At 40.7% G+C, this 27,461-nt stretch overlaps 1 protein-coding gene across 2 annotated transcripts in view; it reads left to right on the plus strand.

Moving 5' to 3' along the window:
- SNX9 (sorting nexin 9) overlaps positions 1 to 27,461 on the plus strand; it is a 218,391-nt gene that overhangs the window by 63,200 nt on the left and 127,730 nt on the right. The window contains exon 1 of one of the 2 annotated variants that reach the window (XM_063605045.1): positions 5,682 to 5,818. The exons of the other annotated variant lie outside the window; for it this stretch is intronic. Within the exon in view, the coding sequence (XP_063461115.1) occupies positions 5,786 to 5,818 (33 nt within the window). The 5' untranslated portion in view covers positions 5,682 to 5,785. Of the gene's footprint in view, positions 1 to 5,681; positions 5,819 to 27,461 lie in introns of those variants that run through there. 2 annotated transcript variants of the gene reach the window in all.

The raw sequence follows: 27,461 nt of genomic DNA on the forward strand, positions 1-27,461 counted from the left end.
AAAATTCTAAAAAGATGTTCTAGAACTAGTTTTCCCAGCGCTTCTAGGTAGGGGAATGTTAGACCAAAACCCACTAAATATTACAGGGTGGTGGAATCATCCCTTATAATACAGATTTAAATAATCCTTCACTAAATTTTGCGACATAAAGTTTTGTCGAAAGGTTCACAACATACAACTGTGCTTTGTTTTCCTGGAAAAGCCCATTTTTCTGTAAATTAAGTTGTATGTTAAATGCTTTAAATTAGGTGGCATGATATAGTGGATGGAGGCTATAGGATTGGAATCAGAAATCCTGGGTTCAAATTCTCACTTGGGCATTTAATAGCTGTATCACTGTGGGCAATTTACTTAATTCTCTGGGTCTCAATTTCCTCATCCTCAAAATGGGGATGAGAACATTTACTTTATAGGCCAATTGTAAAGAATAAAATAATTATGAAAAGGGCCTAATGATGTACCTGGTACAAAAGAGGCTCTCAAAAAATTTGTTTGGTGAAACCCCATCTCTACTAAAAATACAAAAAATTAGTGAGGCATGGTGGCGGGCGCCTGTAGTCCCAGCTACTCGGGAGGCTGAGGTAGGAGAATGGCGTGAACCCAGGAGATGGAGCTTGCAGTGAGCCGAGGTAGCGCCACTGCACTCTGGCCTGGGCCACAAAGCGAGACTCCGTCTCAAAAAAAAAAAAAAAAAAAAATTGTTTTTGCTTAAGATTTGTCAACTATTTTCCAAAGTAATCACCCCTAGTTCACCTTTTATATAAATTTATATATTGCCACAACAGGTTTAGAAGCAGTATATTGTGGAACAAGGGTCAGCAAACTTCTTCTGTAAAGGGATGGCTAGTTGATATTAGATTCAGGAGCCATATGGTCTCTGTTAAAACACCCCAACTCTGCCATTACAGGGTGAAAGCAGCCATACACAATCCATGAATGAATGTGCTGTGTTCCAATATAACTTTATTTACAAAAAGAGGCAGCAGGCTGGATTTGGCCATCCCGCTGTAGACGGCAAACTCTACTGTAGAAGAGAAGCCTGTACAAACTTTGAGTTATACTGCCTGGATTCAAGTTCTGACTGCCATTTATCAGCTGTGTGACCTTAAGCAAGTTATGTAACATCATTGTGCTTCAGTTTCCTCATCCACAAAATAGGGATAAATAACAGTACTTCTTCATAGAGTTGTTGTATTAAATGAGTTAAGAAACCTAAAAGTCCTCAATAATCACAGAATAAGCGCTCAGTCTCAGTTATTATTTTAACTGAAAGCAAGTGGCAGCTTTTACATCACTTAGGATTAAGTCCGAATGACAGAAACCCAAAGTAACAAAGGCTTGAACAAGAGAAGCGTTTATTTGGCCCTCTCATCAGTTACGTCTGAGTGACCAGGGCAGCTCCACCATCCGCAGGGACCCAGGTTCCTTCTGTCTTGTTGCTTCACCAACTTCGACACGCGGTTTCCATTTCTGGGTCCACGCTGGTGTTCGCGTTCCAGCCATCAGGACCACTTTCCACACCGTGGCCAGGAAGGAGGAAGGCAGGGAGGACGGGTGCATCCACTCCCTCTAGAGATGCTGCACTCCCACGCCCTTGTCGCTTATTTACCATTGGCTAGAACCTAGTCACATGGCCACAGGGAGTGCAAGGGGGACTGGGAGATGTAGTCTTGTTCCGAGTTTTCCCTGGGGGAATTCCATTTCCTGTAAGGAGAAAAAACAGGTATCAAGGTAAAACCTGCAGTCTCTAACACAGCCTGACTTTCCAATACCCAGCACATTAAAATCAAAACCTTTAATTTAATAACAAGAGTAAAGAAAGGTAGCTGATGGGGGCACTTTGAAATAGGAAGAGCACCACAAAGAAGAGAAGATAGGGCAGCGCAGGTGATTTCCTAAAGATTTTGTTCATTTGTGGCCTGTTTGTTGTGAGATTGACAGGGAGGGTCTGGGGTACAAAAATCATATCCGACAGTCCTTATTTTCTGCCTCCATTTACAAAGGATTGAGAGACTGGCACACAACCCCACTCTCCCCCCACCCCCAGCCCTGTTTTCTGTATTCTCAACCTAACCAGGGCAGTAATAGATAAGGTAGGAGGTGGACTCGGTCCTTGGGAGGATTCACCTGGGAAGCTCTGGGATAACACAGGAGACCTGGCACTGCTTGTGAGCTCAGCTTTGACTCTATGACCAGGCCTTATCTCTGCAACCACAGCCCACCCCAGCCAATTGTCCTTGCATCCCAGACAGCTTTGCCCTCCCTCTCATTCTGCTCTTGTGTTTGTCTTCCAGAAGTTGGGTGTAGGGTTCTGGGAGGAAACTCCTTTGTCTTTCTGGTTCTCTGTTCTCTCCCTAAGTAGCAGGAAACAGAAGTAGCAGCAGCAGCTTTCAGAATTAGGTGCTTCAAAGGCTGAAACAACTGAATCCATTAAAATCCTGTGGTCTGGCTCCTAACTGTTTCGATCATCATTGTTGGAACGGTTCGGGAACCCATTGGATGAGAACAAATTTCGTTGGAGTCACTCTGATGCATTTTAGGGCTGTGACTATGGGTTTTTTAGTAAGATTGTTTTTGGTGTTTCAGTTTTGTTTATAAACAGATTGTATCAGAAGGTTTTTGAGTGAGCATCTGTCAGATTCTTGCAGTTCTAGCTTATGCCATTGAATACTTTGACATCATGTATTTTTCACCTCCCAAACTGTATATGCAGGTTAAATTAATTCAGTGACTCTAAATTACTGATGATAGTCTTCTATTGCTATTGTCTATTCCATTCAGAAGAAAGTTTTGTAGTCTTAGTACATACAATGGAAGTTATTTTTCCTAATAGCAAAGCAAAGAATAAACTGTCTCTTTCTTTGAAAGCCAATTAGTCCCCTCTGCAACTATTCAATCAGTCTCCCGTTTGAATTGGCTGAAAATGCCTGAAATAACCATAAACCATAGCACCTAGGACAATGCCTGGTCCTTGGTAGGTTTTCAATAACTGTATCTTGAATAAATAAATGAGAATCATGATTTTGCTTATGAGTATTTTTGAAAAGCTGTGCCCATCCTCCTCAACAAATACTTCTCTAGCACTTGGCAATGTGACACCTTTCTTCTCCTTGGCACAAACTGCAGGTGTTACAACAAAAATGTGGCAGGCTGTTAAGTCAGTCCAGAGCAATTGGTAATTAGCCCACATCAGGGCAACACTTGATATTTCCAGCAGGACAAGCTCTTGCATTGCACGGGGGTAATGATTGTTTTTCTCTTACACCTTTCTCAGCTTGGATTCATTACCTCATCAACAAGTTACTAATTATTAAAATTTCCAGTCAACATGAGGGATACCTATTGGTATGATTATGAAGGAATCATTTAACAAGAGGTTTAGAAAAAATAATCCAGCAGAAAGCTAACCCCATTGAAAACACTTGAACCCTGGAACATTTAATTGAGGTGATCTGGAAACACAAGAACAGCAAAACTCCTTCATATTATTGCTTGTCTCTTTGTTTTGGAGTTCCATGGGATCCAGTACTTTTGAATTCAGTTATTTTACTTATTAATTTATTTTTCTAATTTTACCCCTCCCTCCTTCCCTCCCTCCCTTCCTCCCTCCCTCCCTCCCTCCCTGCCTTCCTTCCTTCCTTCTTTTTTTTTTTGAGACAGAGTCTCACTCTGTTGCCATATGGAATGCAGTGGTGCGATCTAAGCTCACTGCAACCTCCGCCTCCCGGGTTCAAGCGATTCTCCTGCCTCCGCCTCCAAGTAGCTGGGACTACAGGCATGCACCACCACACCCAGCTAATTTTTGTATTTCTAGTAGAGATGGGGTTTCACCATGTTGGCCAGGATGATCTCGATCTCTCGTCCTCGTGTTCTGCCCGCCTTGGCCTCCCAAAGTGCTGGGATTACAGGCGTGAGCCACTGTGCCCAGCCGATTTTTTTATTTTTTAATTGACAAAAATATATATCTTTATCATGTACACTATGTTGTTTTACTACGTGTATACAGTGTAGAGTGGCTAAATGAAACTAACATGTGCATTACTTCACATACTTACCATTTTGGGGTGAAAACACAAAATCCACTCTCTTAGCAATTTTTGAAAATATATTTTTATTAACTAAAGGCACCATTTTCTACAATAGATCTCTTAAACTTAATCCTTCTGCCTAGCTGGGATTTTGTATCCTTTGACCAACATTCTCCCCAGCTGGCCTCCCACCTCTCCCCCAGCCCCTGGTCCTTCATATTATTAAGAGCCCTTCAATGCTCAGTGTTTTAAAAGAGCACGTGTTAATTATTTAAAGTATTTAGTGTGTTTATTTTGGCTTCAACCTTGTCCAGTGGATGCTCAGAACTTTTTGACTTCCAGCTATTGTTCATATATCCACCCCGTGCCAGCCTGATGATACCAGAATCACTGGGTTTTTCTGTTGTTGTTGTTTTTTTTGTTTTTGTTTTGAGACAGTATTGTTCTGTTGCTCAGACTGGAGTGCAGTGGCGCAATCTCAGCTCACTGTAAGCTCCACCTCCCGGGTTCAAGCAATTCTCCTGCTTCAGCCTCCCTGGTAGCAGGGATTACAGGCATGTGCCAGCACGCCCAGCTAATTTTTGTTTTTTGAGTAGAGACGGGGTTTCACCACGTTGGCCAGGCTGGTCTCAAACTCCTGACCTCAGATGATCCACCCGCCTCGGCCTCCCAAAGTGCTCGGATTACAGGCGCAAGCCCACGCACCCAGCCTTAGAATTACTTTTGATAAATACCAAGTAGGAGGCATTTTATTGGCTTCAAAATAGAAGTTAATGTCTTCACAGCTGAGGAGGTCCATTTCTGAAACCCAAGGACCTTGGCTTTGGAGACATTCATGCTATGCCAAAGATATTCCCCATCCCCCCCAAGTTTTTATTCATTCCCTTTCATTGTTTTGTGTATGTACCAACCTCCTCCCTCCAACCAGATCTTTTTTGTTCCCTCCAACTAGTATCTTCTTTTAAGCATCTCATATTCCTGGTCTTTTAAAAAAAAGACTACATATATATAAGCTAAATACTAATTTTCTAAAGTAAGTCACTCAAAATATCTAGTTAATAGGATGCTAGCGAATGCTGGTCTTTTACAAAAAGCTAAGTTCCTTAGCAAGCAGGACTTGGTCTTGCTCATGCTTGCACCCATCCCGCCTCAGCAACCCCGGCACCTTGCACAATTCTTCATGTACCTAGCAAGTCTGCAACAAATACCTATGAAATAAAAGAGGAGACATGACCATCAAGCAGTAGTTCCTATTTTCTTGTGTGGCTTATAACCTGATTTGAAAGTACTTACAAAAATATTTTGAGGGGTGGCCCCATCAGGGAAATGACCACATGACTCCAAGGGGTCTGCTTTGAAAACAGCCTCATGTGAAACCCTAAGACCTGGTATATTTGTTGGGGGACAAAAATGGCTTTCTTGTTTTGCAGACATTTGGCTTTATGAAATTATAGAATATTAAAAGTATATCTTGTTGGTCAACTAGGCCAAGCTTTCTCATGAAGAAGCTGATATGGTTTGGCTGTGTCCTCACCCAAATTTCATCTTGAATTGTAGCTCCCATAATCCCTATGTGTCATGAGAGGGACCCAGTGGGAGGTAATTGAGTCATAGGGGTGGGTTTTTCCCCTGCTGTTCTCATGATAGTGAATAAGTCTCACAAGACCTGATGGTTTTATAAAGGGCAGTTCCACTGCACACGCTCTCTTGCCTGCCACCATGTAAGACATGACTTTGCTCCTTCTTCGCCTTCTGCCATGATTGTGAGGCCTCCCCAGCCACGTGGAACTGTGAGTCTATTAAACCTCTTTTTCTTTATAAATTACCCTGTCTCAGGTATGTCTTTATTAGCAGCATGAAAACGGACTAACACAGAAGCTAAGGCTCAGACAACTTACAGAACTTATTCAAGTCATTAGTTCACAGTAAAGGCAGGGCTAAAGCCAAGTCTTCTTACTCCCTAAATCACTTGATATTAATGATATTTTCTTGAACTACTACATTGTATTGTCCATAGAGACTGCTAAAAACAAACACACAACATCTTTATATTTTATTTATTTATTTTGACTAGGAAATTTTCTTGAAGAATTAGTAAGAGAAGTCTTATTTCTGATAGGCCATTACATCTAAAGATTTATAATAAAAGAGGGTTTTTTTTTCTGACCCAGATAAACTTAGCAAACATGAAATACATAAAACATAAAACTCTACTTATTCTCTAGCTTCCTATTAGCTAGATGTTTTAAATGACTTACTTTTAAAAATTAGTATTTAGCTTATATTTATATTGTCTTTTTTAAAAGACCAGGAATATGAGATGCTTAAAAAAAAGAGACTAGATTTCCCCAGATGCAAGGTGAGAATATTGTCCTGCTCAAACTTCCTCCACCAAAAAAGGAAAAGATTTGGAAGAGCAGAATTAAAAAAAAAAAAAAAAAAAAGTAGAAAATTGAAAGGAAATAGATCAAGATGAATTTTAAAATAAAGTAAACTGATCAACAGAGACTAGAAACTGAACAATCATATGCAGTATGTGCACCTAGTTTAGGTCCCATCAAACCAAATATGAAAATGAAATATAAAAACACATCTTGAGGCGGGGCACGGTGGTTCACGCCTGTAATCCCAGCACTTTGGGAGGCCAAGGCAGGCGGATTGCTTGAGGTCAGGAGTTTGTGACCAGCCTGGTCAACATGGTGAAACCCCATCTCTACTACAAATACAAAAATTAGCTAGGCATGGTGTAGTGTGCCTGTAGTCCCAGCTACTCGAGAAGCTTAGGCAAGAGAATGGCTTGAACCCAGGAGGCAGAGGTTGCAGTGAGCCAAGATTGCGCCACTGCACTCCAGCCTGGGCGACAGAGAGAGACTGCATCTCAAAAATTTAAAACTTAAAAATTAAAACATATCTTAGGGATGTTTTAGAAAACTTGAATGTGGATAGGATATCAGATATTGTAAAAGAATTATGTTGTTAATTTTGTTAGGTATGATGATAGCATTATGATTATATAAGAAAATATCCTTAGGTTTTTGAGATGTACAGTGATGTATTTAAAGGTTAAGTGTCCTGATGTCTGGGGCTAGTTTTAAAATACTTCAGCAAAGGGGAACATAGATGAAACATGGTGAAATATTAACAATTGTAAAATTAAAGTGATAATTTTATAGTAATTCATTATATTATTCCCTCTGCTTTTACACATAAACTTGTTATAAACTTTCATAGGAATAATGCCAAAAGCACATTTGGGCAAAGGGAACAGTCTTCCCAATTTAACCTAAGTACCATTTCAATGTTGGAACAGCGTCTGGGGTGGTATAACACTAAAAATATCTTTGACGTAGAGGTGCAAAGCTAGCCAGTTACTGGACAAAAGTTATACTTCTTATCTTCCTGTAAGTAAAAAATTTTAAATTTAAAACTATGAACGAAATCAGTATTTTATTTAAAGAGGAAGTGTGACTTGACGAATTGGCATTTTAGGAATAAAGGAAGTCAGAATCTGAAGTCACTCCCAGGAAGGATCCACATGAAATTACAGGGCAACGAGGTCTGTCAGGATGCCTTTAACCCATGAATTTAAGTGCTCTTTTTTTTTTCTTAATTATTGTTCCTGTCTTCTTCAGTGCTTCCTTCAATATAAATATGCTCGCAATGCTGTTTCTTGGATAAATCCCACACATGTTATTTCCTTAAACTGCCAATGGAATGGTGTTTGGACTATTAGTAAGGAGTATAGCTTTTTAAAATTTATATTGGATCTGTAAGACCAGAGAAGAGAGGTGTGAGTCAGGATAGGCCAGGTTACGACATACAAAATAACCTTGAGAATCTCAGTAGCATTAAAGTTCATCTCTCACAAAAACTCTACTGTTGGTCAGCAAGGCAGTGGGGGAAGAGAGGGGAATAGATTGGGTGGGGAGCCAGGCTGCCAGAGGACCCATCTGGTGGCCGCGCCATCTGGAACTTGCCACAGCAGGACAAGAGAGACTGGGGCTTCTCGACAGTCACTTTTGCTCACTTTCCTTTGGCCAGAACTGGTCACAGGATCCCACCTAACTGCAAGGGGGCAAAGAAGTGTGGCCTCCTATATGTCAATGAAGGAAAAGAGAACCATGTTTCGGTGGGCACCCTGTTTACTGCATTGTCATTACATGCTGCGTAGATGTATTGATCATCCATTTATGCAAAAACCATTTGTTGAGTACCTATTACACACAGGCACCATTCTAGGTACTGATGACAATTCAGGGATTTAATTAAATGGCTGCATTCCATAAAGGCGAGTACACAATAAGCTCAGCTCTTTTCTTGCTCACCAGAATAAAATACAACCCCAAAGGACAGAGATAAAAATCTGTTTGCTGATATAAACATAATACATATCTAGAAGGTATTATATATTATAAATACTTAAAAATTTTTTTAATTACTATCAAAGATGATTATTGGAGTGTCCTAGCTGTGCTCCTGCTGTGTAATCTCTGTAAGCCTCAGTTGCCTCCTTTGTAAAATGGATAAAGGGATAATATTATGTACCTTAGAGAATGGTTGCAAGAATTAAATGAGATGATGCATGTAAAGGCCCACAGTACCTGGCACACAGCAAGTGCTCTGTAAATGTAAAATACACAAGTAATTTCTAATTGAAGTTAAATAATTTAAAATAACACAAAAATTGAATTTAAATTGTTAGGAAGCATCCTTCCTTCCTGCCTCCCTGTCATCCATGTCTGGGAGCATAGCGTAGAGTACTGGAAAGAAAAAAACTAGAATTAACCCTGTGGTGTTAGATTTGGAATTGGAAGTATTGGTATGAATTCAGTTTTTAATATACACAATAGTAATAATATAAAGTATATGCTTTGACATATGGAGATAAAGAAATGAAAATAAATGTAAATGTCTGATACATATGTGGTTGTATGTGTGTGTGTAGATAGATACATCTGTAGCTCTATTTTTATTTAAATAATAGATAGATCGATTGCCTAACTCTTCCTCAGAGCAATGATACCCATTCACAATGTGCACACCTAGAGTCTAGACCTTGGTTTCTAAATATCATTCTTTACTAAAAGGATTCCAAGGTTCTTGGGGAAATGACTGATTCCAGGGTTGGGGCAGGGAAAATACAAGATGGGCCTAGAATATCTTTTTGTGCTAGAAAATAGAGAAAGGCTCATTGAAGGACAGAAACATGTTAAAAGCTCATAGAAACCAGTTTGATGGGCCTCACACTGGACAAATCCAGGACAATTTGGCATCAAAATAAGTAACTATAGTAAGGAATGATAGTCCACTAAATAAAATAGGAATCCGGAAGTCTATACTGATGCAATGAGATGCCACAATAAATAAGCGTGGGGAAAAGAAAGCTTTTCCTTACAGTGAAATGCTAACTAATAAATGTACAAGGGATGATGGAATTAGAAAATTGGTATTTGGCAACCTAGTTATTATTAATGCAACCAGCAAACACCAGTGGATAATAAAACTAGTGGGTGAACATTTAATGAGGGATGGAATATTTTCATGGTTTCAAAGTACCTCCTTACCAGAGTCTTACTAGCATCAAAAGAAAAAAGGGGAGAAAACCTAGAAGACAACACTCTAATCATGTGATCAAAGTTAATATCATCTGTAATGAAATAAATGGAAATTTTATACCCCCTGTGAGGGCGCAATGAGACGAACTCACCATGATTTCTGTGATATTCCTGCAAAAAAGCATAACCTGAATCTAATCATGAGGAAACACCAGTCAAACCCAAACTGAGCAACATTCTAGAAAGTAACTGGTTTGTAACCTTTGAAAGTGTCAAGATCCTGAAAGTCAAGAATAAACTGATGAATTGTTCTAGATTGATGAAGATCAAAGAGGAATGAGAAGAAATGTAATGCTTGACCCTAGGCTGGATCCTTTTTAATAAAGGACATTATTGGGATAATTGGTGACATTTGAACACGGTCTGATGACTAGCTGACTGTACTTCACCAATGTTAATTTCCTGATTGCGAGGGCTGTACTGTGGTTATTTAGGAGAATGTCTTTGTTCTTAGGGAATTTCACACAAAAGTATTTAGGGGTGATAGGATATCATAGCAGCAATTTACTCTTAAGTGGCTTATTTCTACAACCTTTCTCTAAGCTTGAATGCATTTCAAATATTAAAAAGCCAGGGATGGATGGTGGTGATGGTTGCACAACAATGTGAATGCACTTAATGCCACTCAATTGTACACTTAAAATGATAAATGTATGTTGTATGTATTTTACAATAATGTTTTTAAAGCTAGGAAAATCATATATGAAAAATAGATAATAAAATGGTTGCTCGGGAAATACATTCAGAACTAGTTGGTTCTCTGTATTAGTCAGTTCTCACACTGCTATAAAGAATACTACCTGAGACTGGGTAATTATGAACGAAAGAGGTTTAATTGACTCACAGTTCCACAGGCTTAAGAGAAACCATGGCTAGGAGGCCTCAGGAAACTTACAGTCATGGTGGAAGGGGAAGGGGAAGGGGAAGCAGGCACCTTCTTCACAAGGCAGCAGGAGGGAGGGTGTGCAAGAACAAGGAAGTGCCACACTTTAAAACCATCAGCTCTCTTGAAAACTCACTCACTATCATGAGAACAGCCTGGGGGAGACGACCCCCAGTGATCCAATCACCTCTTACCGGGTCCCTCCCCTGACACACGGGGATTACAATTCGAGATGAAATTTGGGTGGGGACACAGAGCCAAACCATGTAATTCTCTGAACTCGAATTGCGTGTGTGTGTGGAGAGATATGTGTACATGCACACTTATCTGAATCCTAGCGAAGAGGATTAAATCAATTACTCTCACCCAGTGGGTCTCCTTGGGGCAAGATCAGCCTTGAGGGCTATTTGCAACTTTGTGGGGACACTTTTCTATTGTCACGATTACCGGAGAAGGAGGGCACTACTGGAATTTAGTAGGTGGGGGCTAGAGATACTATAAGAGAGCCTAGACTGCTTGTATTAGTCCGTTTTCACACTGCTGATAAAGACATACCCGAGACTGGGAAGAAAAAGACGTTTAATTGGACTTACAGTTCCACATGTCTGGGGAGGTCTCAGAATCATGGTAGGAGGCAAAAGATACTTCTTACATGGTGGTGGCAAGAGAAAATGAGGAAGAAGCAAAAGCAAAAGCCCCTGATAAACCCATCAGATCTTATGAGACTTATTCACTATCACAAGAATAGCATGGGAAAGACCCGGCCCCCATGATTCAATTACCTCCCCCTGGGTCCCTCCCACAACACTGGGGAATTCTGGGAGATCCAATTCAAGTTGAGATTTGGGTGGAGACATAGTCAAACCATATCACTGCTATAATGTGGACAGCCCATGAGATAAAGAATTGTCCCAAGTCTCCATGGTTTTCAAGCATCCCACAGGCATTCATGAGGGGGAAAACTTTTCCTAAATATCCACCTAAGAACTCCATTTTACATAGAAATACAAAATATTTTTTCACAGTTTTCACATTTGCTGAATTTTCCAGGAATGCAACTACCATGTAAATTGAGAGCAGTTTGTACTTCATCTGTTTAAAACTCTACTAAGAAGCTGCTCACTATTTGGGAAAAATAAGATCACCTATAGCAATGTTGTCCATGGTATTTGAGTAGCCAAACACCTACCGCTATCACTCTGCCTTTGGGACTTTTGTAAGCAACCATGTGAGAGAGTTGCTTTGAGTCTCATCTTAACTGACAACCAAAAAATTATGAAATTAGCAAAGACACATGAAATACTTTAAAAGAATTATTTTAAAATGTTTTGTAGGCTGGGTGCAGTGGCTCACACCTGTAATCCCAACCCTGGGAGGCTGCAGCAGGTGGATTGCTTGAGCCCAGGAGTTTGAGACCAATCTGGGCAACATGGCAAAACTGTCTCTGCCAAAAATAATAATAATAATAAGATAAAATAAAATAATCAGCTGAGCATGGTGGCACGTGCCTGTAGTCCCAGCTACTTGGGAGGTTGAGGTGAGAGGACTGGCTGAGCCCAGGAGGTCAAGACTGCAGGGAGCTGTGACTGCATCACTGCACTCCAGCCTGGATGGCAGAATGGGACCCTGTCTCAAAATAAATAAAATATTTTATGATAGCTATTAAATGTATATTCCTTTTGTTACCTAATGGTAAGAAATACATTGTGAAACTGCATACTGTGGTGACTCATTCCTTACTTGCCTACAGTTTCTCAGTCTTACTCAGATGCTGTTTCCAGAGGTGTACCACAGCCTCCCAGCCCTTATTTCACTCTGTCTCTTTCCAATCCATTCTGTCTGCCCCATTGACCATGGAAGCCCACGTCTCCAAAGCTTTCTGTAGTGTGAATTAAGGAGCTCCATCTAGGAGCTATGATCTTGGCCATTCTCAGTCACAACACTGTCCCATGTCAAAAGGCAAGAAATTATTTTGACACTACACTTGGAGGTGAGCTCTGAGTTCACCTGTGAGGATCTCACACTTGCCCACTTCCGACAGTCTACCTTTCTTTGGGCGTATGACTTCAGGTGAGGTTATCTTCTCTTTCTTGCATCATATAGACATAATTTTGGCCTGTTATTTACCCTAGTGCATACACCTCCCTTTACTCTTTCATTTTCTATACTGTTTCTACAGACAGGCTTCTGATCTTCTTCACTTCTTGTGAAACCAAACATTATAAGCAGGTGCAAACATTGTTTCATATGTTTTCCAAAGTAGCTGTGCGTGAGCATTTATATATTACATATTTTTTCATAATTACTTCTCTTTTATCCCTCCTTAATTTTATAATTGGGACATTATGTGTGCTTTAAAATTATGTGTGTGGGTAGCTTTTATTTCTATACATAGAGGGGACATTACAAAATATCCACTGTGTGCCAGGCATGGTAGTTTGTGCCTGTAATCCCAGCACTGTGGGAGGCTGAGGCAGGAGGCTCTCTTGAGCCCAGGAGTTTGAGACCAGCCTGGGCAACATGGTGAAACCCTGTCTCTACAAAAAATACAAAAATTAGCTAGGCATGGTGGCGTGCACCTGTAGTCCCAGCTACTCAGGGGGCTGAGGTGGGAGGATCCCCTGGCCAGGGAGGTAAAGGCTGCAGTGAGCCATGATCTCACCACTGTACTCCAGCCTGGGAAACAGAGTGAGACCCTGTCTCAAAAAACTTAAAAAAAAAAAAACCCACAAAATATCCATTGTGAGAAGAAGGTGGCTGTTGTGTCTGATGAGAACGCGTGCTCTGACAGAAATAACTGCTTGTCATGTCAAAGGTGGCTTCTACCATCCGAGGCATGTTGTGAAGACGGGAAGCAACATAATGGGACACTTTTTAAAAGATCCCTGCGGGAAGAGTTGAGGGAATTGAGGTTGCCAAGCCCAGAGCATCCACAACATTCAGTCCTCAAATACCTCAAAGGCAGTTGAGCACACTGAGGTTTGGATGGGCTCAGGGTGGCCCCAGGGGACAGAAACTTGGCCAATGGGAATATTCTCAGAGAGGCGGATGTTCATTCAAGATGTTCTTCAGATATCTGAGGGTTCTTATGGCATAGATTAAGATAGGGAATGATTTGCTTACTTAAGGCTGCCCCCAGTGGGATCCTCATCTTCCCCTCTGCCCTCCGCAGCTGCTATTGAAGGTGTTCAAACAGATGCTGGAGGCTGTAGAGGGGCAACTCTGAGAGGTGTCCAATCTGGACCCATCTGTGTATGGAACAGCTTCAGGGTGTCACCTCTGGGACCAGGCTGCTGAGGTCCAAATCTTATGCCAGCAGCTTCCTAATGAGGTGACAATGGGGCGACTTGATTTCTCTGTGTCTGACTTTCCTCGTGTGTAGGATGGAGGTGATGCTTTAAAATCCCCTTCTCTGAGGGTTGTTATGGCATAGACTAAGCACTCAGTAGATGTCAGCTATTTCTGTTAATCTTTATAAAGCACTGCAGGACAAAACAGAAATAAGAAACAGAGTCCTAAGAACTTTCCACTTCCCCATTGAGACCCAGTAATAACATTTTTAACCTTGGGTTCCAAGAAACTTTCCTGTATTATTATAGGATAGTTCCTTTTTGTGTTTGTGCAAATTCAAGTTACTTTAAGTTACCTGCAACCAAAGTAGTTTGACTAATACAGATGAAGAGGATCTAAAATACCTACTGAAAACAGGGCTAAGAAAAGCTGACAAAATAGTGCCAGCATTTAGGGGTTAATATGGCAGCAGACTCCGGATCTTGCTTGGTGGGACCCCCGAACTTTCCACTAGAATACCTGTGAGTGTACACAAAACTCGATGAACTTGCAACACCCCTGGACATTAGAGAGGGGAGAAAGCCATGTTCCAGAATATAGGGAAATTTCCACTGCTTTGGGGTGGAGGAGGTTGGGTTGAAAATTACCCTTGTGAACCATACCTCCCTGGTCCCTGAACCAGCACAGTAATGGATGGCTGGAGAGAAGGTAGTTTCTGACTCAACTCAATTAGAAGGCCCCTTTAATAGCTTGACAACACTTCTCTGAGCCGACTAACTTGTCTTTCGTGTGTGCATGTAGCAAGGATGGTCTTAAATAGGCAAGGGCTCAAAAAATATGCCATCCTATACATTCCTGAAAACATCACTCAAATAGGAATGTCACGCTGTAAGTATTGAAGCCAATTGAACATATACATAATTCTTTCCAATATGGTTTCAAAACTGATACAGAAATAAAACTCTTGAAAAAGATCTGTATGAGGAAATACTTCACATATTTTAGAAATAACAAACAAAAAAGAGAGCGTGTGAAGGGAAAGAGGGTTCTGTACCTAAGGGAAAAGTTGTTCTTAACTTTAATAATGAGAGAAATCGATTTAAGCATGTAGCTCATAAACCTAAATGTAACCTCACATAGTCGTAAAACAGAATGCCTACATCAAAATTACTATAGGAGATGAAAGCAAATAAAAGACACCATATATCCCACATGACAAGAGATGCAAACCAAGAAAATAACAAAGACGCATAATGAGCAGGAAGCATACATCAAGGCGACTGAAACAGGACCAAGAGCATCACTAGAATTATCAGTGGTTAATGACAAGTAGGATACAACACCATACACATATGAATGCAATTATTTAAAACATGTATCGAAGAGTCTGTATGGAAAAGTGTTTAAATTAGTTGCATTTTGCTTGTATGTGAATTTCTTCTGTTTCTTTGTCCTTTTCTGGGGTTTGCAATTTGTCAACAATGAACATGTATTACTGTACAGGGCTCATTACTGCAAGCAATAGAAACTAATTCTGACTTTTTTTTTTTTTTTTTTTTTTTGAGATAGAGTCTCACTCTGTCGCCCAGGCTGGAGTGCAGTGGCATGATCTTGGCTCGCTGCAATCTCTGCCTCCTAGGTTCAAGCGATTCTCCTGCCTCAGCTACTCAGAGTAGCTGTGACTACAGGTATACACCACCATGCCCGGCTAATTTTTGTATTTTTAGTAGAGATGGGGTTTCACCATGTTGGCCAGGCTGGTCTTAAACTCCTGACATCAAGTGATCCACCCCTTGGCCTCCCAAAGTGCTCATATTACAGGCGTGAACCACCACGCCCAGCCTAACTCTGACTGTTTAAGCTTTTTTAAAAATGAAAGAATGTATTAAAAGGCTGTTGAGAGTTTACCGAATCAAGGAGAGGCCTAAGGGACTTGCCTGTGATGATAGTAATGAAAGCAGCTTGTTTATGGTTTTTATGTCCTGGTTTTACTTATGAATGGGGCAAATTGATTCTTAGCGCTCCCACCCAAGATGGTCTCACAAAAGTATTCAGTGCTGGCCCTTTACTCTGCTGAAACTACTGGGAATGTATCCTCTCTCCTCCTATGCATTCCTCTAGCTGGTTTCAAGGACTTGGTGAGTGTATCTGTTTTAGGGTTTTCCCTATAAACACAGGCAATCAGTAGTAGAAAGAGAGAGAGGAAGTAGGCCAACAGGATGGAGACCCAGGGAAGAGATGTTGTTGGAGTCTGAAAGTCGTCTGTTGGCAGAATTCCCTCTGCTTAGGGGAACATCAGTCTTTCCCTTAAGGTTTTCAACTGATAGGATGAGGCCCACCCACACTTTATCTGCTCTACTTAAAGTTTACTGATTTAAATGTTAATCTCATTTAAAAAAATACCTTCACAGTAATTTCTAGACTAGCACTTAACCAAACATCTGAGTACCATGGCCTAGCCAAGTTGACACATAACGTAATCATCCCAGCATCCAGTTGGTTGAATCCAGGATGTGAGCTGGAGCGTGGAGGGAGGGAGGAGCCTGCCTTTACTGCGGTAGGGAGGAGCAGTGCTCGGGGCTCCACCAATACCACCCATGAGGGGGGTGCCCCAGAAGCAGGGAGGGAGCCAGGTGCTACACAGCTTTTTAAAAAGATAAACATTTGGCACAATTACATTTACAGATAACCAAAAAAAAAATTTTTTTTTTTTCTTTACGAAGGACTTGTAAGTTCAGCAGGAAGGCCTCGGTAAGATTTGGAGGCACGAGTCATGTAAGCATGGTTTTATGACTGGATGAAGTGGTAGCTCCCCATCCTCACCCAGTGCTTTCCACTTCTGGCCTTGGCTAGGTTGGAGGACTGCATCACAAGCCACTCATCAACCAAGCCAGGAGCTGGCCTTCATCCTGACCCTCCCTCTGACTCATTGGTGTCCCAGCAGTCACCAATCCTTCCATCTCCCGTGTCTCTCCCCTCCATCCCTGGGGCCGCCATCCTGACCCAGGTTCTCATCGTCTCTCACCTGGACTCTTACCTGAACCTCCAGGTTGCTCTTTCTTCCCAGCTGCCTTCTCTACCATCGCTGACCATCCTTCACATGCCTCCTGGCTTGACTTTCTAATAAACCACCCACACACTGCCGCCCTTAGCCTTGCCAATTACCTGCCTCCATGTGGGCTCCCAGAGTGTGGAGAGGGTCTGCTCCAACTTCCAGATGTAGGGGACTCTGGACCTAACTGATGAATGTGCTGTGATCAATGGAGCTGCCAGGTCCATCATGGTCCACCACAAATGAGGACAGAACACAGGACACAAATAAAAAGTTGGAAACTATAGAAGTTTAAATAAATCGACCTTTCCCACCTGAGGAGGTGAAATAAAACTTAGATTCACTCCATTTTGCTCAAAATGTTTTTCTGGATAATATTTTCACTCAATTTGCCTGTCTACAGCCCCCATTGTATACTCTATTATCTAAATATAAGTTTGTGTTAGTCTATCGTACCTTCTTCTGTATTCTTTTACATGTATATTCAACCATTCAGCAAAGCTTTGTTGAGTGCCTATCCTCTGTCAGGCACTAGGTCAGGTGCTGAGTGTACCCAGATGTGTAAGATCAGGGCTATCTATTGTAGCTTCACACATGCATCAATTTTTCCTGGCCACAGGCTGGGTATGAAGCAAGTGCCTGTCGTAGTAATAGGCACTCAGCCCACTGTAGTCTGTGAGTTGAAAGTTATTATTTGAATGTTTTATTGGAATTCCATACACAAAAATTAATAAAAGTACGGTTATATCTTTCATCAGACTCTTAACAAGAAAGGATAAACAGCTGAAACAGTGTTAGCCTAAAATTGAGCTACTCTATAAATTCTTATCATTTTAAAAAGAAAAAATAGAAGGCATTTCTTTTCCTTGGCTTCTTATTCTGCTCCGGTTGGTAAAGCCATCATCTCCTTATTTCTTTTCCTCCATTTCTGCATGTGCCATAGGTTACTGAGTTGCCTATCTTCAACAGATGTGACAGTTACTCAAACCCTCCAAAATATTTGATCATTGTGGGGAGAAGCACATTTGTGAAACATTATTCCATGGATATAATTTTGGCTTTGCAACATTTAGTGGAAAAAATAAAGGAAGCATCCTAACGTTTCCCTCTAAATACCCACATGGTCTACAACTCTAAAATGAATCTTATTTAAAAAATATAAAGCAAATCAAACGTCCATCTGTATCCTACCGTCTACCAAATAATCTTAAAATCAAGTAAAAAATGGCAGCTGGTAGCATGCAAACCAACTGTTTGTTTGTTTTGATGTAGTCAGAAGCAGATGATTTAAATCACCTGCCAAACATTTACTTTGTGTTTCTGAAATTTAAATGCAGTTGTCATGGCAACACAACATTTGGATGATCTGAAAACTGGGACAACTGCATTTTTGGACCCAACTTCCTTTCTATGTCAATCTAAACTATATATATATATATATATATATATGGCTTCAGCCCTGGAAAAGCCCAGTACAGTGCTTGCAAAAATGTGATTACTAATCACCAACAGTGAGAATACCTGTAGGAAGATTAAATACCCTTCCCAAGATGGTTCCAGCTGATTATTCCAACTGCCTTCCACTGGCCGCTGCTCGGCCCCTCCACTCTGGCCCAGCTGCCTTCCTCCCCAGTCCTTTAATGAGCTACCTGCATTCCTACCACTGCCCTTTCTTGGCTTCACCCTGTGCCTTTCCAACCTAAAGGAAGGCTCTTTCCTCTTCACACAATGTAAGTAATTTCCCTCCATCCTTCAAAGATAGGAGCAGCTGTCATCTCCTCCTTAAGCCTCCCTTGACCATGACAGTTCACACTCTTCCTGCACAGTTATAGGACAAGGACTCTATTTGAGTGGGGCAGGGAGAAGGGAGACCCTTCACTTCCTCAACATTTGAAAAATGTGGCTGTTGCAATTGCATTCTAACTGATCCCCAAGTCATGAGTCACTTTCTTCTACATTATTAGATCTACCAGAATTATTATAAAATAAATTTGATCATGTTTCTCTGTCACTTAAAATATTCAATTGTAAATCCTAAAATGATGAAAGATCTAAAACTCAGGTCCCAGAAACACGGCATACTTAGCTGATGCAGACCCTACTCTCTCTTTATCACATCTCCCCACAAACACATAGAAACACTATGTAAAATATAGCAAAATTATTTAAAATGCATAGCTGAGCTCAAAAGCTCAGATACCAGAAACAAAGAAGGAACTTAATGTCAGAATGAGTAGTAAATTTATAACTTGAGGTCTCAGATATTGGGATGAGGTCAGGAATTGGATTTGCATTTAGGCCCCAAAGGCTAGGGGAGGGATTTTAATACTCAAGTAAAGGCAGGAGGTGTCATCCTGGGCCCACATGAGGCAAAGAGCTGGAACTAAGACCCCCAAATAAACTAAGACTCTGGAGAAGCTATCCTTTCAATGAAAGAGGGACCAAAAAAACTATATTCTCCCAAGAAAACAACAATAAAGTGTACCCTAACCAGGGTCCTGGAAGGAAAAAGATTCCCAGTGAAATACTGAAGTTCCAAACCTGCATTATGCAGAGGTGTGGAGTCAAAATTTATAGTGCCTTCATTGTGTGAAAATTTACAAGCTAAAATTTTAATATGAAAATTAGTCTCACACTGGTGAAATCTCTGGTTACCTGGCAGAATAAAATATAAGATACTTCCCAAAGATATTTTCTTAGTTGAAAATACAAGTGATTTTCTCAGGAAAAAAAAAAATCCTAAAGAAATGAGCTCATAAACAAAAACTATAAACTGCAGGAAGAAATAATTCACCACAGACACAATAAACAGAAAGATTAGCAAGAACTTGAGATTACAATAGAACTGGAAATGGCTGGTAAAATAAGTCTTTAAAATTATATTTTTAAAAGATATCATCATTTAAAAATAGGACTATATAACAAGATCCATATAGCTCCTATAGAAATAAAAATATATATTTTTTGAAATTTAAAATTCAATTGCTAGGTTAACAACAGATTGGACTTACTGAGGAAAGACTTGGATCTTTAAGAAATATCCCAGAGTACAACATAGAAAGATAAAGAGATGGGGAAAATGTAAACAGGTTAAAAGACTTAGAAGATAAACTCAAAGGTCTAATATACATCTCCATCAGTTAGCTTTTGTTGCCTAACAAACCACTGTATGTCTGTTTATGATGTTTTTGCCTCTCAGCTCCAAATTCACCCTTTTTGCCAGCTCTGTGAAAATGGATCTGAGCCCATTAAACATGTTTTCTTTGCCATATAGCTTGATATTAAGCTATGTCAGTAGAGGGCACCTGGAAGAGCAAGGAGTTTTTCCTTCTGTTCCGGTATGCTCACGATGTGCATGGCTTCCCCAGAAGTGAACTCCTGATGTGTGGGCAGTGTGCCCAGCACCAGGCTTCTGCAGGGCTCTCATCTTCTCTAGAGCACAACTCCTGCAGGATGCAGCCACCAGCAGCACCTAATGCCCAGAAAACATCAGAGAATACACATGTCAACAGTAATTGGAATAAAAGAGAGGACATCGCTAATGATTTTACAGACATTAAAAGGATAATAGGGGAATATTATTAACAGCATAATGTTAATTAATTTGGTAATTTAGATAAAATGAAAAATTCCTTGAAAGGCACATTTTACCAAAACTGACTCAAAGTAAAAAAGGATGCAAATAAATCTCTATCAACCAAAGAAATTGAATTTGTAACAAAAAGTCTTCCCATTAAAAAGAAAGCTTAGGCCTTTGACTCTATCAGGTAACTTAATATTAACCAAAAATGTTCAAGATAATGCAGTGCGGGCAGAAGATTAGACATACAGACTGACAGAACAGGATAGAGAGCCCTGAAACAGACCTCATATCAATGCTCAACAAAGTTGTCCAGGCATTTCAACGGGGGAAAAGACAATCCTTTCAACAAATGGTGTCTTAACAACTGGATGTTTGCATACTTAAAACAATGAACCCCAACCTTTAGCTCACATCATACACAGAAATTAGCTCAAAATGGTTCATGGACCTAAATGTAAGAGCTAAAGCCATAAAACAAATGAGAAAATCTTCATGATCTCATGATAGGCAAAGATTTCTTAGAGCATAAACTGTAAAAGAAAAAAATGATAAGTTGGACTTATTTTGGTTTTCGAAAGATACCATTAAAAATAAAAAGCCAAGAAATACATATAAAGGAACTTGGGGAAAATATTTATAAAACAAATATCTGATAAAGAACATATCTAAAACAGATTAAGAATTTTGCTTCTAAATAATAAGACAAAAAACCTAATTTTAAAATGGGCAAAGGATTTGAACAGATACTTCACAAAAGATGCTATATTATATGATGCTCAACATTGTTCGTTGCCAGGGAAATGCACATGAAAACGATGAGATACAACTGCATGCACACTAGAATGACAAAAACTAAAAAGACTGACAGTATCATGTGCTGGTGAAGATGTGGAGCAACTAGAAATCTCACATGTTTCTGTTGGGAATTGGGAATGGAAAATGGTACAGCCATTTTGGAACAGTATGTCATGTTATTATATAGTTAAACATCCTCTTATCATATGATCACTCAATTTCATTTCTAGGTCCATACTCAAGAGAAATAAAAACACATGTCTACAAAAACACTGGTATGCAATGTTCATAGTAACATTATTCACTATAACCCTTAACTGGAAACAGCCCAAATGTCTATCGAGGAGTAAATGAATAAACAAATTGTGGCATATCCATTGAACAAAATACTACTTGGCAATAAATAAGAATGACAGCTGATATATACAATTGCATGAATGAATTTTTTTAAATATCATGCTAAGTAAAAGAAGCCTGCCACAAAATACTACATACAGTATGGTTTAATTTATATGGCATTATATCATAAAAGACAAAAATATAATGACAGAAAGTGGGTTGTTTGGGACAAGGGTTGGTGATAGAAAATTGATTACAAGTGGATGCAAGGAAACTTGCTTGGATGTTTTGTATCTCCACTGTGGGGGTGGTAAGCTGTCTCTATATATTTCAAAACTCAGTGAATTAAACACTTAAAATCACTGAATTGTATTATAAATTACTCCCTAATAAAGCTGTTGGGAAAAAATTCCAAGGTCTTTGATGATACTGTTGAGCTGTGGAATCAATTAACTATAAAATCTGCCCAGGCTACTTGCAAGTGAAGTCATTCTAATCAATCTAACTGATAACTGTTCCCTTAACTCTTCGGTTATTGCATTGTAACCATTTGCTTATTCTTCCTTTCTCCACTGACTTATGAAATCTTCAGGAACGGAACCCTTGATGTTGGGTTTTTTTTTTTTCTGTCTGACATACAGAAGGAATTTTGTAAATTCCTGCTGAATAGTAATTGATGCAATCTCTCTCTGGCAAAGCTCATTTAAAACTGTAGTTTGGCTGGGTGTAGTGGCTCATGCCTGGAGTCCCAGGACTTTGGGAGGCCAAGACTGGAGGATCACTTGAGCCCAGGAGTTAAAGACCAGCCCAGGCAACATAGTGAGCTTCCATTTCTAAATAAAAAATTAAAAAATTATCCAGGTGTGGTGGTATGCACCTGTAGTCCCAACTACTCAGGAGGCTAAGGTGGGAGAATCACTCGAGCCCAGGAATTCGAGGCTACAGTTAACTATGATAGCATCACTGCACTTCAGCGAGACCCTGTCACCAAAACAAAAAACAAAAACTATAGTTTGATACCATTTTTTTTCCTTGAATCACCTTTTATTGATGCCTGTGTTTCCTCACTCCTTATTTATGGAACAAACGACTCACCTTCCTTGAAGTGAGTAAAGATGCAACTAACACCAACTCACAAAAAAAGAAAAGTACAGTTTTCTTGGAGTCATGAGGAGTCAAAATGCTTGAGCCTAAAGAGTGGCTTGATGAAAATCAGTTTGCATTTGTGTCACCTCCAGAGATGGCTCTCCTGGGCTCCTTAAGAGGTTTTCAGACTTAAGAGTCATTAGTGCAGTCTATGCTAGAGCCACAATTAGGGATCACCCCACTCTGCCATCCAGAAGATATGATAGTGTATTGCTGTACAAATTATTCAATATATTATAGTTGCTTAAAAAATAAAAAAGCATTATTGGAGTAGAGGCTAGTTGCTACAAATGCAGTATAAGATGATTAGGAAGGTAAAAGAAAATGTACAAAGATAAGATAGGGAGTCAGTGTGGGCTACCTTCAAATGTGGAAGTTAGAGATAATGGAGATCACTAGACTACAAACTTTGTGACTCCACAGGGAACTCATGTTTTAAAAAGTCGGAGTCAAAGGTGATCCTAAGATTTCATGCTTGGGGGTAGAACATGGTGATTCCTTAAGCAAAATGCGCCTTGTTAACTCTTTTGTCCCCAGTATTTAATACAAAGGTATATTGATGATCTACTGCCACCAAACAAATTACTCCACTATTCAGCAGCTTAAAACAATGCACATTTATCTGGGGCATGACTTAGCTGGGTGCCTCTGACTGAAGGTCTCTCTTGAGATTGCAGTTAGGTGTCACCCAAGGCTGCACTTATGTCAAGGCTCAACTAGGGCTTGAGAATTTATATGCAAGCTCAGTCATGTGACTGTTGGTAGGCCTCAGAAATCTCAGTAGGATCCAAACTTAGTCATGTTTTTGCAGGCTGACCTCAGTTCCTTGGCCATGGAACTCCTCCAATGGCTGCCCGGATATCCTCATGACATGGTAGCTAGTAATCAGAAAGAGAAAGACAGGGAATCATAGAGCAACCAAGATGGAAACCACAGTCTTTTTATAACCTAATCTTGGAAGTGACACCCATCCCTTCAACCCTATTCCATTCATTAAAAACATTTCAATAAGTTCAGCTCACATTCCAGGGGAAGGGATTTTACAGGGAATGAATGGGGGAAAAGGGTATCATTGGGGGCTATCTTAGGGGCTGCCTACCACAAAAGTCTAGTGGGCTCTCCACAAATATATGTCCAATTAATCAAAGAGCTAGGAAATAGAGAAACAATAGTAAGATTGGGAGAAAATTTTGTGAGATCAATTTAGTTACATGTTTAATTTTTTGTCCTTGTGTGAGATTATGGCAGACAGTGTATTTACCAAACCCATTTCCTTCTTCCTCTGGGCATACAACTAGACTGCACTTCCAGCCTTGCTTAAAACTTAGATGAGGCCAAGTGCTTGGACCTGGCCAGTGTAAAGTGGGTGTAAATGGTTTCCCTCCTCCCCTATATGCCAGCCAGATGCTGATGTGATGATCCAGTGAAGGCCCCTGAAGACTTTGGGGATGGTACAGCCACTAAATGGAAAAGCCTGGGTCCCTGAATGACTGTGCAGAGCAGGGCTCTCCCCAGCCTCCCAACCAACCAATATCTTTGGGAGTGGGGGAAATTTTGAGTTAAGCCACTGAAATTTGGGGGTTATTTGTTGTAATAGACAAGATACTATAAGATATTATAAAAATAGAGTAATTAAGACAAAGTGGCATTGACACAGAGATAGGAAATACACCAATAGAATGGAATCTGGAAGCCAGAAACACACCCATACATGTAGTATGATGCAGTTGGCATTGCAGATCAGAGAGGATATAGTGACTTTGTCAGTTAATGATGATTAATTGACTGATTAGCCATGTTTAAGAAATTGAAGATAAATTTCTATCACCGTGCACAAAAGCAATCCCACAATGATTTAAATGTCAACATAGCTACTGTTAGTGATCACAGTGATCTGTGTGCAAGAAAAAGAAAAGGATAGAGTACAAAATTCCTACAAAGAATTTCTGAAAGTCAAAATTCATACAGTAAATGGCAATTCTGCCAATTTCTGTCAGACCCAGTCGGACACCCGAGGCCTCCCTACAGGACCCCGTCCTGTTTCTGTCACGACATCCACTCTTGCCAGTGACTTGTCAGCCACTGCAAACCCCAAAAGGTCATATTCTCTTCCCCAGCACTCACAGCATAAACTAACCCTTGGTAGTGAGCCCAGGGTCATGTGTTCTCACAGCACACACTAGCCCTGGGTTTGAAAGCCAAAAAGATCAGGAGGTAGAGGGTGTGGGGGCGGCAGCTCAGTGCACAGTTAGCTCTGGAAGGAGAGGAATTTACAACCCTCAGGGCTCCATGAGGAAGACAGGAGACCTCAAAAGGGGTCAGCAGCGCCTCTCCTCATTCCTCAGAGGGTCTCAGGAGTTGTCAGCAGTGTGCTTTGGGTCCTTTGTGGTCACCAGATACTGTCAAAAGACGCAATTACAACAAATTTAGTTTCAAGATCCTAACTGGCTTTTCTTTGCAATTCTAGAATCAGGCAACACTTCATGGTACACTATAGAATATGCTATACAGCAGAGGACTTTGGCTTTCTAGACAGAAAAGGGGTGAGGAAAGCAGTATCAGAGAACAAAACGCACACTGGTCCTTTCAAAGTTACTTTCCTTGTAAAGATTCAAGCAGAAGGAACTTCCTTACTGTGCCAGCTAAAACTGGCCTGTTTGGGAAATTGCTATTATCTCTCTCTCTCTCTCCTGATTTTTTAGAAGGTCAGATAAACAGTGTAGTTTTGGCTTGGTGGCATGAAACTTCAGCATGAGTCATTCCATTTTGATTTGGTCTCTCAGGCCTAGTGCAGGAGCTCAGTCCAAACCAATGGCTTCCAGTCAATGTTATTTAACAGTTCCAAGTTCTTGGAGAAGGGAAGGGAGGAAATTTTTCAGAATAGTGTGGCTATAACTACTGGGCGAATGAATGCCTTCAACTACCTAAGAGCCTTTTAACTGGTCTTCCTCTAGAGTGAGCCTGCCCCAAAGCATCCTATATGCCACTGCCAAATCTTCCAAAAACATTACTAAGATAATTTTTAATGGTTTCCCATGGCCTCCCAATGTCATAATCTGTCCTCTACCCATCCTTCTAGACTTATTCCCACATAACAACTTCTGTGCCAGTAAACATGGTCTAGCCGATGTCAGGGAAATGCAGCCTGAACTGCTTCCTTGTTGTGTCTTGATTCATGCCATCCTTCCTCCTTGAAAACTGGAAAATTTACCTGTCTTTCAAGAAAGCTCAGATTACACTTCTTTTGAAATTTCCTGATTATTCCAATTGCAAGCAACAACTATCTGTGAAAAAAACAATTGTCAGGGCCAGTGTCATGGGCCTATACAGTTCACAGGGCCTCAAGAATAAAAGGCCCCATACTTAGTTTACTTCTCTTCTGCTGTCTTGAAATTTTCAATAATTTTTCAGTGAGGGGCCCTGCATTTTCATTATGCTGTGGCCCCACAAATTATGCAGCCAGTCCTGATAACTGTCCCCTGAGGAAAGAACTTGTATCCCTATCTTAAGTGATTTGGGCTGCTCAGATCACGGATATCCAATTCCTCACAGAGTCAGTAACCATGGTACAAAAATATTCACTTCCTCTCCATTTCTGTCTAGTCAATCTATTGAATATCAGGCCAGTTTTATGCAAGAGATCAGTAGGTCCTTAATCCCCCCTTTCTCCCCAGTACAATTATATTTTCAAAAGAATATGCTAACTTAGTCTGTAATTGCCAAGTTTCAGTGAAGGCTTGGAGGCTGGGGCTGATTGCAAGGCTGGCCCTGGGGTTGGTGTGCTGGAGTCTGAGGCAGGAGCAGTGCGGTTTGACTGATTTCCCTAAATTGTTTTGCTTTTCTCTGCTTTTTCTCCTTCTTTATTTCCGTAACCACAGGTTCTCTAAAACACAGGTGTTTCTCTTTTCTCCCAGTGGTTCTCGTCACCACAATAGGAGAGTTTTGTTTTCAGGAAGGAGCAGAGGACACTAAGTAAGAGTGAAGAGCCAGCCAGGGCTGTCTGTGGGTTTTTTTTTTTTTTTTTTTTTTAGACAGCATGTCACTCTGTTGCCCAGACTGGAGTGCAGTGGCCTGATCTTGGCTCACTGCAGCCTCGGATTCCTGGGCTCAAGCAATCCTCCCACCTCCCACCTCAGCCTCCCAAGTGGCTGGGACTCCAGGCACATGCCACCACGCCTAGCTAATTTTTATTTTTTGTAGAGACAGGGTCTTACTGTGTTGCTCAGGCTGGTCTTGAACTCCTGGACTCAAACAATACTCCCAACTCCCAAAGTGTCGGGATAATGGGCATGAGCTACCACACCTGGCCCAGGGCTCTCTTAGGGTGTTAAGAGGAAGGTTTTCTTTTTCTCATGAGATTTTAAGTTCTAGGAGCACAAAATGCGTTTTTCATGACTGAGCTTATCTCCTATAGCACTTTGCACATTGTAGGCTCTCAATAGATAGCTTAGGCGTGAAATAAGAAGCAGCTAATACACATATACCATGGAACACGATGCAGCCATAAAAACGGATGAGTTCATGTCCTTTGCAGGGACATGGATGAAGCTGGAAACCATCATTCTCAGCAAACTAGCACAGGAACAGAAAACCAAACACCTCATGTTCTCACTCATAAGTGGGAGGTGAACAATGAGAACCCATGGACACAGGGAGGGGACCATCACACACCAGGGCCTGTCGGGGGGTGGGGGGCTAGGGGAGGGAGAAATACCTAATGTAGGTGACG

Source organism: Pan paniscus, chromosome 5 (assembly GCF_029289425.2).
Source record: "Pan paniscus chromosome 5, NHGRI_mPanPan1-v2.0_pri, whole genome shotgun sequence".
In the NCBI taxonomy this organism is placed as follows: Eukaryota; Metazoa; Chordata; class Mammalia; order Primates; family Hominidae; genus Pan; species Pan paniscus.